General features: G+C 44.1%; 2 protein-coding genes across 2 annotated transcripts; both read left to right on the top strand.

The window, feature by feature from the left end:
• Positions 1-12,463: 12,463 nt before the first annotated feature.
• On the top strand, positions 12,464-13,483 carry LOC109734679 (protein FAR1-RELATED SEQUENCE 5-like). Its single transcript, XM_020293878.3, has one exon. It carries the CDS (start codon positions 12,464-12,466, stop codon positions 13,481-13,483), a length of 1,020 nt encoding a protein of 339 aa, XP_020149467.3.
• Positions 13,484-13,618: 135 nt separating this feature from the next.
• Positions 13,619-14,560, top strand: LOC120966874 (protein FAR1-RELATED SEQUENCE 9-like). Its single transcript, XM_040393453.1, has one exon. The coding sequence runs from the start codon at positions 13,619-13,621 to the stop codon at positions 14,558-14,560; it is 942 nt and encodes a 313-aa protein (XP_040249387.1).
• Positions 14,561-14,817: the final 257 nt, after the last annotated feature.

Raw genomic sequence — 14,817 nt, 5'->3', positions numbered from 1 at the left:
TAGAGTTTGCTAGTTCATGCATTTCCCTCTTATCAAATGGGAAGCCAACCAACAAAGCCCAAATATCTCTATTCAGCTCAAGGTTTCTCCAGTTAAGGCCCTGATTATGCCTCTGTAATATAATATGAACATCACCATGCACATGAGGGCTTTGCAGAACCAGAGCATCACGATCAAAAGGCGATCTTAATCTAACATAAGCTTGACCAAAGGGGCACTGGCAGATCTCATGAAACCCTAGGTGCTTGACTTGAGTAAGAAACTCACCAAGGATCTGCCTCACATTAGGAAAATGAACTTGCTGGTTGGGCATAAGAACAATGGTAGCTATAGCCCAATCTTCATGCCGAGGCAGAGCAGGGTCAGAAATTACCCTCACTCTAGCAGGTCGCCCCTCCACTTGGATTGCTTGATGATGCGAAGGAAGAAACGGAGTCGGATCAAACGGGAAGTTGGCCATGGCGCGCAAAACTAGCTCTCCCTCCTGCTCTGAAGATTGCAGTAACCTGCTGATGGTTAGCGGCGGTGGAGGTGGAAGAGGGGAGGAGCGAGCAAGATGAGGCTCAGAAGCAGAGGAATTGGTAGGTGGGGGAATAATATTGGGATCTTGATTGTCGGGGCGATCGATAGCATTCCTCGATTGAGGCACTGGAATCGCACCATTAACGAGGGCTGCAGCGGCAGTAGCAGATACTGAGGTAGTCAATTGATTTGACAAAGCGAGGGAGCGGAAGCCCGAGCGGCAGTCACTGGCAACATGGCCCCACCTTTTGCAATTATGACACCAGATTTTATTCTTGCAACCCGATCTCTCATGGCCCTTTAGCAAACAACGGACACATAATAAGTTGGGCCAGGCCTCGCCAGAAGAATGGGCCGCCAAAAAACTAGAGCCAACTGCTGGGCCAGTTTGAATTCGCTGATTTGCCGCCTCATTATTGCCCGTTTCCGGAAATTGAAGCCGATCAAAGACCGTAGTAACTGCCACCATTGATTGAGCGGGGCGAGATCTACGGTTCTGAGGTTGAATTGAAGCTTGGTTGAAGAATCTTGGTGCACGAATTGCATCAGCAAAAGAATTCACATTTCTTGATCTCGAGACTAAGGTCCACCCATTGTCTTGATCAGGATCAGTAAGGGAATGAAATTTAGGACCATTGGAACCCCAAAGGAGAAAACCAAGATTGAATTCAGGCAAAGAAACATTCCCTCCATTATAGATCGCAAAGCCCACATTGATCGAAGAGACAGAGAACTTGAAAAGATGCTCACGCAGCTTGCGGACCTTGTATAGAGAAGCTCGACCACCAAAGCACGAAAGAAGAATGGTACCTACCGATTCCTCTGTGAGATGAATCTTTGATCTGGTAAATTCTGTCACCAGAAAGAATTCCCTCTGACCATGCTCTGCCGTGAAGTTGATCGGCAGATTCATGGAGGAGCGGATGCGGTCCTCGAAGGCATGCCCTCGCTCAAAGCAAAGGTCAGACAGCGGCATGGCTAAACTGGAGAGAATTTAGATAGGGATTGTGGTGGCCGTCGCAACCGGAGTGGAGAATGACGGGAGATGATGCGGTGGCCGTTGTGGCCGGAGTGGCCAGCGACGGGAAGGCTAGGCGGTGGCTGCCGAAGGCTGTCTCTCGGACTCTCGGTGAAGACGCATTGTGCCTCAGGTTTCCCTGGGAGAAGGAATCGGAAAGAGTTGGCAAGTCCGGGGTTAAGATTGTGAAGCTAGGAGACATCGATCTTGAAGCCTACACTTTAGCCATGGAGAAGTTGAGAGATGTTAAAGTACTGTTTGAACCAGTGTCCACCGTGCGAATGGTACGGGATTGGCTGACAGAGAGCTCGTTGCGGATTATGTTGAAAACCCCCTTTTAACGCATTTTGCGTCAAACCGTCGATGAAATGCAAATATAAGCGACTCGAGCAAGCGATTTGGGACATCTGTACTATAGTACAAGTTTCACGTTCCGGTTTTGAGAACCTTCTAGAGGGTTCCCGACCAGTTTTTTTTTGCAGGTTTTGGGAACCTTTTATAAGGTTCCTAAACCGGATTTTTATTTTTATTTTTCTTTCCCTTTTTGTTTTTTCTGCTTCCTTTCACGTTCCGGTTTCGAGAACCTTCTTGAGGATTCCCGGCCAGTATTTTGCAGGTTTTTGGGAACCTTTTATAAGGTTCCTGAACCGGATTGTTTATTTGTTTCCTTTTTCTTTTTCTTTTTTCTGTTTCCTTTCATGTTCCAGTTCCCCATCAGTTTTTTTTTCTGGTTTTGGGAACCTTCTTAACTGGATTTATTTTTCTTTTCCTTCAACAAGGTTCCTGAACCGGATTTTGCTTTTGCTTTTTTTCTGTTTCCTTTCACGTTCCGGCTCCCCGCCAGTTTTTTTTCTTGTTTTGGGAACCTTCTTAACCGGATTTTTCCTTTTCTTTTTATTTTCCTTCAAGAAGGTTCCTGAACCGGATTTTCCTTTTCTTTTTTTCAGTTACCTTTTTTTCTTTTTCTTTTTCTGTATCCGTTTTTTTCCCTTTTTGATTTTCCTGTTTTTCAAGTTTATTTTTTACCAAAATTTGTTCAGAATGCTTTACAAAAAACTTGATTTTCGAAAAAATTCCACCTTTTAAAAACAATTGTTCATAAAAATAAAATTTCCTTTTTTCAAAATATCTTCACGTATTAAAAAAATAATCATTTTTTCATAAATTTGTTCGCTTTTTCAAATTTTGCTGGGTAGGTATAAAAATGTTGGCATGTTAAAAAATGTTCATATGTTGAGAAAATGGTTGCATTTTCGGAAATTGTGCGTGCTTTTGAGTTTTGCTCGGTTGTTTAAAAATTGTTCCCGTTTTCAAGAAAAACTCACATATTCAAAAAAAATTGCCTTTTCATACATTGTTCGAATATCGAAATTTTGCTCGGGAGTTGAAAAAATGTTCGCACTTTCAAATTTCATTCAAAATTTCAAAAATTCCCCGTATTCAAATTTTTCATAGATCCAAAAAATATTTGTGGTTCCGAATTTCTTGGTGTTTTGAAAAAAAATCTAGCTTTTTGAAAAAGTTTCAATGATTCAAATTTCCATGCTTTCAAAAAATATTTGAGACTTAAAAAAATGTTTGTATTTTCAAAAACAGTTTGTGTTTTAAAAAGGTATTCACATTTTGAAAATGTTCGTGTTTAAAACAAAATCATTCTTTTCAAAACAAAATTGCGTTTTGAAGTTTAAAAAATGTCTGAGCTTCATGCTGCTGATAATTCTTAAAGCTCCACCCTGCCTATTAACCAACAACACTTATCAGTTCAAGTGGCTAGCCATCGTTCGCTCGGAAGCACCAGGTTCCCTCGTGCGCTCTCTTATTTTTTGGATTGTTTTTCGCTGTCCGAACTGCTAATGGGTCGGCTCAGTTGAGGGGGCGCCCAGTGTGAAGGAGCGCTATCTGCCGCAGCAAGCGGCATATAGGAGCTCCCATTCTGTTGGGCCCGAGATCGGTCATAAGCAACATTTTGGTCCTGCAAACTCTGGACATAGTGTTTCGCAAGGATCAGTTGTCCTGGGGGAGCCGTCGATGAAACAACCAGCCGGTCGGCCTACGACCAGCCGAGGTAAAGTGACGTGTGGAAAACCCTACTAAGAGAATTAGGTTTTGGTTCTATATGCAAGGGTCAAGGTCACAAGAGCACCACCTGTCCATGAAGGGGTGATGCCCAAAAAGCACCAAGGAAGTCGCCCCGTTGCTCACAATATGGTTTGGTAGGACACAGAAAGAACACCTACATCAACCGGGAGGGTAGCTTCGCGAGACGACATCCCATCATGTGTGGCTTGCCGGATCAGCAATTGTTCGTTTATGTTTGTTCCTATTCCTTTACTCGCAAACTTGATAAGCATTGCGATGTGTCGTGAAAGACCGTGGCACATTTTATTTTCCAAATCCGTGTATGTTGATGCATGTGGGCTTGTCTAGACCGTCGCATGTTTGTTGTTTGCCGATTGGTTGTAAAATTTGAGACTTTGAGATTGCATGCGACTAATGTGACTGCCATTGTGTTTTCTATTTTGTTTTGTTTTCATATGTGCCGGTGCGGTCATGTTCTCCCCAGTCTAAATTTGCCTGTTTCTAGAACGGGCAGAAGATGATGAGGAGGCTTGGCAACGATGGAGTTTTTGCGTATATATGCAGGTTGGGAGAGTAAATAGCATAAAAGTACCACAATTTAGGTTAGGGTTTCAAAAGACTACGAGATTTTGAGAAGTTCCAAAAACCATTTATATGGTTCACTGTTTCAAAAAACACTAATTGTTCTCTGGTTAAAATTTAACCATATTTATGATAGTTGTGGCCTACATGTAACTGATGATGTGGCATAAAAGTCAATTCCGTTAGCTTTGGCTGTTGGGCTCGACGTCTGACAGGTGGGCCCATTTCTTCTTTTTTTTTTACAAAATGGGAGATAGAGAGAAATCCATATGCCTCGTTCGTTCCAGCAAGATGCACTCAGCCGCCTGCCGGAATCTCCGTCGGCGACAAGACCCGTCGTTGCCATCTCTGCACCTCTACCTCCTCTCTCTCCTCCGTGCTTCTCTACGCCTGTCGCTCTGGGCAGCTCCCCATGGCACACAGGCATGGCTAGCCTCGTGTTGTGCTCGGCCTCGCGTGGACCCCGGACTCCAATGGCGTGCGGCGACGACTCCCCATGGCGCGTGGGGATGGCCGAACTCGTGCTGCGCTCGGCCATGCGTGATTTCCATGTAGCGGCGACCCTTGGCGGCTCCAGTGGCTCGTGGCGGCGGCGACCCCTGACGGCTCCAATGGCGCACGGCGGCGGCCATGCCTGGCGGCTGCAATGGCGCGCGGCAGCGACTCCAAGCATCTCCCATGGCTCGCGCGGGGATGATTGGCCTTGGCGTTGGGAATTATTTTTTAATGTTTATAGGGACCCGATTACTTTTAAAAAATGTTTGCAAGGGTTATTTTGTAAGGAGGAAGTATTTGTAAATTTGTAAAAGAACTAGGGGATTGAAGAATTTTTTGTAGACGAGAAATTTTATGGAGACTGACATGTGGGCCACACCATTCATAACGGTCAAGGTAAGACTTTTGTGCCACGTCGTCACTTACATGTGGGCCACAACTGTCGTAAACATGATCAAATTTTAACCGGACATCAATTAGTGTTTTCTGAAATAGCGAACCACAGAAATGGTAGGTTTTAGGAGCTTTCTAAATGCCATAGTTTTTCGAACCCTAACATGAATTGTGGTAGTTTTATGCTAACGTTCGATTGGTGGCCACTAGGCAACGTTCTGCTAAACGGCTAGTAAGTTTGGACAAGCACATCAAGCCACATGGAAGCCTATGTTCCTACAGCTCATGGTTCTCATTTGAACATGTTGGATTGTATGAAGGTATGTGTGCCTGCGCTGGTATGACGCATTGATTGACATGGGATTGCATTGTTGATAAAAGAATAATATAGTGGCTGGTAAATGGCTATAGGATGAAATACAAGTAAATAATACGGTCTGCCATTGATCGCTACCTAGCCTAAGGCGCAGGATAAAGAGCGCCAGTCAGCTCAGCCTTCAAACAACATTTTTGTCAAAACAATAACCTCTACGTATGAGTGAATGCCTAACGTGACCTGCCCTGGGTTTTTCTCTTGTAGCTCCATCACTGTGAAGCGTAATCCATTTAACAAAATGCCAACTTGCGGGTGCTACGGAGTAGATGGCCAACTTCGTGATATGCAGGTGTACCTGAATCTATTGGATGCTGCCATGATGCAACTCTTGCACTGCTGTCAGGAACCGACAAGATATCATCAAATTCATTCAAGGCAATAAATTGGAAGCCTTTTTGCACCCAAAAGCAGTTGGAACAAAATTGTACACCCTACCATTACTTATGGTCATATAAAGAAGATATACTATGGCTGGACAGTGCTACTGAATTCCGAAAAGCTAAAATGTGGTGAAGCACCTCTCCTGCGTGCTTGCCCACACAAAAGATAAATAGAAAGAATGTCTGGGAAGTAGTGCGGAGTGGTCACCCGTGTGTGTGTGTGTGGTGCATGAGCTTGAGCTCGACGTGCTTCATAGACACGCAACAATGTAGGAGTTGGAGGCACCGGAAAATTTGCTACTAACACATACCACGGAATTCTTGCTCATCTTCAGGCATGTGCTGGCTTCGGGTGAATACAAACTTCTTAGGTCTGGATATGTGCCACACATAGTGGTATGTGCTCGATTAAGTACATCGCAGAGACCTAGAGTTTTCGCATTTAGTTAGCTCATGCTTATCATGGTGGTCGTCGGATTATACTTCTGTGCCACCCTATATCTACGGATGGGTCTTCGAGGCAGGAACGGTCATACTAGTTCTCACATTTAGGCCGGCCGACAAACTACCTAATAACTTTTTTTTTTATAACCGAGGTTCCCTCCTATCCACCTCTGACCCACTCCCGGACGAAAGTCCAAAATCCGTCTTGGATTGGGCGGCGGCGGCGCCCTTAGCGTCGTGTCCTCCATGGAGGCGCCGTCTTGGGAGGCTTGGGTGTTCGGGGGAGAGGTACCGTGGGTGGTGGGCTCTACATGGCAGTTCCTGCAGCGGCGATGGTGTGGAGGTCGGCAGGTGGAGCGGCGTTGGATCTACCGCGTCGACGACGACGAGTATTGGCGGCATGGTGTAGCTGATTCTCGACGACGGATGTGTCTGGATGGACGTGCGCAGGAGGAGGAAGCTGTCTGGCGTCATGGTGGCGCTGATGGCAGACAGGCCTAGCAAGGGCGGTACATCATTTTTGCTCTGAGGATGGACCGAGGGATGATGGAGGTGACGGCCCTTGCAGCGTGCGGTGCTCACTGGGAGTGTGCCAGACCGGGGTGGGACCCAATCCAGGTAGTGGCTTGGATGGGACACCCGGCTTTAGATGTTAGGCTTTGGTGCGATGTATGTTTGGTATTAGGCCCGGACATTCGGCACACCTTCATCAAGGGGATAGGAGTAGCAACAGAGTTGCCTAGATGGTGGCTTCAGGCTTATTGATGTAGCATCTTGTATGGTCTTTGTGAATAATTAATAATATGGCTGCACGCATCGTCCAGATGCAGAGGCCGGGGGTACATCCTCCTTTTCTTAAAATAAAAACTACCTAATAACTAGTTCATCCGATAGTCCTTGTAGTCCGGTGTAAAATCTTGAATGATCCTTTGGACTTAGTTTGCTTGACTCATTATGGCGGATTTACCGTACCTACAATTAGGGCATGTTTCCGGTCTATGTGCTCCCGCGTGCTAGTCTGCTTGAGCTCTGGTGAACATTTTTTTTACACGTCAACGACGGGCTTACGCCGGCCTGAACTTATATTGCCAAACCAAGGTTGGAGAGAGAGAGAGAGAGAGAGAGCGCTAGCTAGCTAGCTATAGAAAGGGAGGGAAGAGAACGACAGAAGAAAAGAAGAACTAGAAACAAGATTACATTGGTCTAAATTCTCGCGGCCAGGTGAGACAACATAGTACTTCAATCCCAGAGGAATGCTTGATGTTGGGTGTTGCCACATTGGTGATACCAGAGAGCCAGGTCGTCTGCCGCGACCATGCCAATGTGGTGGGTTCCCAGAGTTTCATTGAGAAAGACTTTTGCATTGTAAGCCTTCCAGGCGTTCCAAAGGATAGCAATTATCACTGTCGAGCGCACCTTATCATTCAGTGTGCCTCCCCAGACGCCTGCAGGTCGTTCGGAGGCCCAACGCAAAGGCTGTCCAGCTTGTCCCGGAGAGGTCGGAGAAGCGAGCAACTAAGGAGAAGGTGGGTGATGCTCTCACAACCCCCACAAAATGGGCAAGCATCAGAGGTTGCAATTGATCTGCTGAGCCGTCTCTCGTTGGTGTAGACGCAGTCCTTGCGAGCGAGCCAGAGGGAGGTTCTGCATTTATTTGGAGCGTAATTCCTCCATATATCCGCAGCCATCGTGTCAGACAGTGTGTCCTGCCAGACGGCCCGGTGAACATTTGTCATGCAATCTTTGGACAATTCAGCCGGTAAGTAGCGCTCCTCAACGCGTTGCTGGGAGCCAAGACCAATATGTCCATTGTCATACATTTTTTTCTAGAGACACTTATATTTCTTCAACAAATAACATGGTTTTGAACCAGATCTCTCCAAATGCCAATTCTCGAAATATAAAAATCCCATTATCATTCAGTCCACATGCATAACTAGGGGTTCCCAATTAGGACACTCATCACATAGTCGCTGCGATGGTCCCAAATGTGTTTCCATTTTAATGCATTATTATAGTATGATTTAAATTCTATGTTCGAAATTTCAGTGTTGACGCATCAAAAGTTTGATACCATAGCTAGTATTTTCACATTGCTAGTCTCCAAAGGACAAGATTTGTCAAATTTTCACTTTTTTAATGTTTTTGTTATCCTATCTCTTGTCATAACTCTATGAAATATTATGGTGCTTAACTTACACATTGTGTAACTGAAATATCTATTACGTGTGGTTCTCAACAAACAACATGAGGTAATGAAAATTTGATGTGGGCAGGTTTCGACAAACTACTCCTCCAGTAGACTCAACCAATAACATCAGACTATATTTGCAAAAAAATGAAGAAGCAGAACTAAGGTTGTTATGGTCCCATAAGAAAAACTATGTACCACCAATTAAACCATACTAGGCAGTTCAGAATTCTAGGTCCGCGGAAGAGATGATCATGTTAATTAAGAGAAAAGACAATGAAGTTACCTACCCCTCCATTGCACCATGGCGGCTCTAGTCATCGGATGGATTGTTCTATCTGACGCTCACGCTCTAGAACCGTCGGTCATCCGATTGTTCATGTCGCATGCTTTGCGCAGCATCACCGGCGTGACCTACTCAACCCTATAGCCGGCTTGCTACTACTCTGTAGGCTGACTTGGACACTATGTCCTTAATTGGGTTGACCAGCCTTGAAAAGTGTAGATAGGCCCAGATAGTGCGTAAACGAGGCCCATTTTGTGTTCTTCCCATGTTGCACGCGTGTGGAAGGGGGGCAGGGGCACGCAACCCGTCTGCTATATAGACTATCCCATTGGCTTCTTCCTTTCTTTTATCACCGGTTTTAGGAAGGTTCTAAAACCTTGTTTCAACATTATTGTTTTTTCTCTAATTTCTCTGCGGTTCAGTCCATTTTTATCATATTTTCTTTGTTCTTTTTTAGTTTATTGTTCTTTTTTATTCATTTGTTCATGGGTTTAAATTTACTTTAACATTTTAAAATTCATGAAATTATTTCAAAAAATGTGAACATGTTTTAAAATTCGTGACAATTTATAAAATTTGGGGCAAAAATTTCAAATCATGAACATTTTTAGAAATTTGGAAAAACATTTTTTAATTTGCCCACATTTTCAAATTCCTACAAAATTTCTTTAAAACATAGAAAGTATGTTTCATAGATAACTGGCCAAAATAAGTTTGCTTGTGCAGTAGGTTGCATCTTGGTCTCACCTTGTGCCATAATAGACAAACGATCACCTCAAGGGATGTTCTAGTGGGCTGGTGCAGTCGAGAGCTCTTGCTTTGCTTCGTTTGTTGTTTTTCATTCTTCTTTACTTTTGTTTTTGTATATACTAGGTTCTGCTGGCTATATCCTCCACATGTCGCCACGGTGAACGGCGAGTGTACTAAGTTCTCTGGCTGAGGCTCCTCTGTTTCGACGCGACGATGGCTTCGAGGGGAATTAGCGCCTTTGGACGTCCTTGCTCAAGCTCAGATCAGGAAATCGAGGAGATTAGCGTGGTGCGAACGTATGAAAGACTAGACACGGGCAATGACAGACGAACGAGGGGATTGTGGGTTGATTCTCACAAATATCAAGGGATTTCTGTAGAATATACATGACGGACCAAACCAAAAGTATCACTTTCTTTTATTAGTAGGTATAGATTTCATCTTAACTTGCATTTTTTAAAGTTCAACGTGCATTAAAAATGTGCATGTAATGTACAAAATGTGTTCCTTTAATTTGTAAAAAAATCATATCATTCAGAAAATATTGTTCATCACATTTTTGAAAAATGATCACATGTTTAAGAAATGTCCAGGCAGTGTAAAAAAAATGTGTTCGCCAAATACTTAATAAATATTTGTAAAATTTAAAGAATAAATTCACATGTATCCAAAAAATGTTTGACATGTATTTACAAAAAGATGTCTAAAATCTATTCGAAAAACAATGTTAAACACTTACTTATTCAAAAAATGTTCATCATATAGTTTGAAAATGTTCAATGTGTACACAAAACTGTAAACTATGTATATAATAAATTTTCAATGTGTATTTGAAAATTATTTATCATGTATTTTTAAAATTGTTTAATGTGTATCTGAAAAACGTTTCAAATCAAATGTATAAAAAAAATCAAGGTGTATTTGAAAAATATTTATAATTATTCAAAAAAATATTTAAACATGTATTAAAATGTTTATCATGTAATTGGAAAATGTTCATTGCTATGAAAAGTACACGTATTAAGAAAAATATAACATGCATTTGGAAGAGATAAAAAAAATGTAAAAGAAAAAAATACAATGAATCTTACCAAAATTGGCGGAAGGTTCCATGGACGGGTGCAAAACCACCCACTAAACGCATTATATTTGGGCCGCCCATCCTATCGTCTGCATCACAGTAGGCGAGATATAGCTATCGCGTGCGCAATACTTATTATATTGGTAGTGCTGGCTATTCCAAATATGGGCCGGCCCTAACGAGAGTGACCGCGCGGAGCAGGAGGACCACGTCCATGCTCAGAAAAACCTCCATGCTCCATCCTACACGTCCTCTCCACTTCCGCGTGACATGAAACCGCCGACGGAGCAGCAACGATGGTGATAAAAGTCTACCGTGTGTACCGATGACGATTGGTTTCCTCCAGCGCTACGTTACTGCCCATGTTCGTTCAGTTGCTCGAACATCCACGTACGCTACACACGATCATCCTCCTTTCTGCCACCCGTCTGGTCTTCCACGTTCCACCTCCCAATGTTAGCCAACCATTGTTCCTTGCTTGGTTTTGTGTTTGCCGGCCATCCCTCTTCGTCCCTGTTGAGTGTATCCGCTGCTTATAAACACACGGTTGATGCAATTCGAGAGAAGTTAGTAGTAGAGTCGTACGGTCATGGACTACATACCATTCAATTTTTACATCCCCTGGAGGCTGGAGCTGAACTAGACAGCAACATCGACGACGGTCGTGGCCGCCACCTCGCAGTCACTGTCCAAAGACACGCACGGTCCGGTCCGCCTGCCCTGAGTGTGGGGAGTCTTGCTCGACCAGGAGTGCGAGAGCGCGGACGCCGTCGAGCACAGGTACCCCGCAGCCGCCGTCGGCGACGGTCGCATGTGTGTGTGCCGCGCGCTTCCTGGCAATGGAAATGAGAAGAGGAATAGTTACGTGGTAGGTACGTACCACTTGGACAGTTATTTGTCTCTTTATTATTGAGCTTTTTTACGGTACCCTATACTGCTGAAGTAGGAGGGACCAGTATAACTAAATCTGACCATTGATTTCCTGAGGGTAGGATAGGCATCAAAATTAAGGGTGACATGTTTTCTTTTTGCCACGGGCCTAGGTTTCAGCCCATTTTGTACGCACATGGCACACCCAGTCGCGCCACTCGATTGATTCGCCTCCTTCTCCCTGCCGCCGCCGCCAGTCGCCGCCGCTCGCCTCCTTCTCCCTGCCGTGGGCGTCGCCGCCACTCTCCCACGCACAGCCCTGCTCCTGCGGCCGCGCCACCCTAGTCGAAGTAGCTGCTTCCGCCCTTGTATATCCACGCTCAACGTCGTGGACCTCCGCGGCGCGTCCCTGTATCTCGACGTGGTAAGGATTACTCTTGTGAACACTACACTAGAATTGGCATGTCTTCAGTTCATGGACAAATCATGTTGAGTACTGCTGCAGGATGGAAAAAATCATAGTTAATTAGATCCTGCATGATGGGGAAAATCAGAGTTAATTAGATCCTGCAGTGCACGCTCGTCAAAAGAAATGTTCTTACGGAATGCATTGTCGTCTGGTACATGGTGTTTATGAGTGAGTAATTTGTGCTGGACAGTGGGGGGAGTAGCCACGGTTTATTAAGTGTAATGTTGTTTTGTGCTATAATTCTTATGCATCTGTACTGCTGTCTATGAACGTCAAAACATAATGGCTCAGTTTCGGACGATAACAAAAATAGTACCAAATGTTGTTCAATGGCATACTGGAGTATATGTAATGTTCTGTTTGATTATATACGCAAGCATTGTTACTGATGCATTTTGATCTTACTGTTCATACTTTTAGCTCGACATACTAAGGCTATCTTATTCTTCGTACTGAAACGAGTTTCAGTTTCACAAGTGGAATTCAAATAAGTTAGATTTGATTCTTTATTAATTGCAGTGTTTGACATGGAATATGGGAGTGCCACCCTGGAGGACATTGCAGAATATGACACGGTGATCAGTCAAATTTTTGGCAGCGAGGAAGAAGGTTACAATTACTATAATGCATATGCTCGGTCAAAGGGTTTTGGTGTTAGAAAGGAAGAACTGACTAGGAAGTCGGACACGAACATAGCTTTTCGGCGCCTCTATGTCTGCTCTAAAGAAGGATATTGGGCGAGGAAGCACTTTGAGAAAACTAAACGGGTGCGAACTCCTAGGCCGCTGTCACGTTGTGGATGTGGCGCTCAGATGGAGATCGACCTTCGTATGGATAATGGTGAATGGTTTGTAAAAGATTTTTTGGACGAACATAACCATCCACTCGCTAAGCCTGAGCAGACAACTTACATAAGGTCACATCGTGGGCTGAGTGACGTGCAAAAGGCTGATGTCATTGAGTATGGAATTGGTGGCCTTCGAACACATCAAATAATGGAAGTAATGGAGAAGGATAGTGGTGGTTTCAGCAAGGTAGGCTTTATACCTCGGGACCTGTATAATTTTGTTGCCAAGTACAAGAAGGAAAGGATAGAAGGCCGTGATGCCGAATTTGTGCTCCGTTATATGGCAGCCCGAAAGGACATGGATGGCGAATTTTTTTACAAGTACACCACTGATAGTGAAGGGCATCTGCTGAACATCTTTTGGGCAGACGCACAGTCTCGGATTGACTACGATGCCTTTGGTGGCGTCGTGATCTTTGATAGCACTTACCGTGTGAACAAATACAACCTGCCATTTGTCCCCTTCATAGGAGTGAATCACCATCGCAGCACGACCGTGTTTGGCTTCGGTATTGTCTCAGCTGAGACCGAGGCATCTTTTGTGTGGTTGCTTGAAGCATTTTTGGAGTCAACTCAGCAGAAACATCCTAGATCAGTAATCACAGATGGTGACCATGCAATGGCGAAGGCAATAGCGGCGGGTTTTCCCAATACAGATCACCGATTGTGCAGCTGGCACATCGAGCAAAACATGATATGACACCTACGGAAGCAAAAGCTCAAGGATTTTAGGAAATTTGTTTATCACATCTGGGATGTCGATGAGTTTGAGAGACGTTGGGTTGAGTTTATGGTGGATTATGATATCTCTGAAAAAGATGCTTGGATTATGACGATGTACGAGCTGAGGAAGAAGTGGTCTAGGGCCTATACGAAAGGTAGATATTTCCTTGGCATGCAGAGCAATCAGCGTAGCGAAAGCCTAAACTCTAGGCTTCATAAGAATCTGGATAGGAGAATGTCACTTGTTGATTTGCTAGAGCACTCAGATCACTGTTTATCGCGTATCCGCAAGAATGAGGCCGAGTTGGATGCTACAGCTTCACTGACAGTACCTTTTACTGAATTAACAGCTGATCCACTTGAGAGAAGTGCTGCTCTCATTTATACTCCAGTGATGTTCAAGAAGGTAAAACATCAAATCATGCAGTTGTCAAAATGGGAAGTAGCAGAAGTGACCAAGAATGATGCTTTTGTTCTGTATACAGTTGCTCGCAAAGGGAGTAGGCATGTGACGTATGATGTGAGGTTTGTCATGGCAGGCCCGTTGCTTCAGAGTGTGAATTGCCGTTGTCTGAAGATGGAATCGGAGGAGATCCCGTGCGCTCACATTTTTTCTGTTCTAAAATACCTTGGCTTAGTCAGCATTCCTAGGTGTTGTGTCTCAACAAGATGGACGATGGCAGGCAAGTCCGCATTTGACTCAGAGAGGAATGGTAATATGCATGAATGGTTTGAGCGGATGGATCGTTACCATGAACTCCGCAACATTTGTAGTCCGTATTTATTCAAAGCTTCAAACAGCCAGGAGACATCACAGAAGGTGGTGGATTTTCTCAAGGGTATTATAGCTGAAGGCGGCGAAGATGATGGGAAAAATGAGGCGGCATCACTGGGCCCTCTTCCAGCATATTTTTCAGGGTCAAGCCAAGCATGTCCAGGAAATGTCCGGAATCCAAAAATAATTAAACCGAAAGGTGCTCCATCCAAGACATCCAACAAGAGGTGGAAACCGTTTAACGAGATTTGGAATGAAAAAAATGTTCTGAAGAAGTGAATTTTATTTTTATAATGCCTGACTTTTATAATGCCAGACTTGTATGAATTGATTTTTTTAGTGGTGGTGCCGCTCATGTACTCGTCTACTCATGCTATTGATGCATCTCCTGAAACCATTATTTTGTTGCGTTGTGTGGCAGAAGATTTATTGTGTTGGTGTTTCCTGAATGATTTATCTTATCGCATGAAGGTCATTTTATTGGGATTAGGAAGTGCATAGTAAGCGTGTTCATATGATCTCGCGAGTCAATTTCT

This window comes from Aegilops tauschii, chromosome 6, assembly GCF_002575655.3.
Source record: "Aegilops tauschii subsp. strangulata cultivar AL8/78 chromosome 6, Aet v6.0, whole genome shotgun sequence".
In the NCBI taxonomy this organism is placed as follows: Eukaryota; Viridiplantae; Streptophyta; class Magnoliopsida; order Poales; family Poaceae; genus Aegilops; species Aegilops tauschii.
Note: the sequence above shows the minus strand (reverse complement) of the source record. Positions and strands in the feature narration are given on the sequence as shown.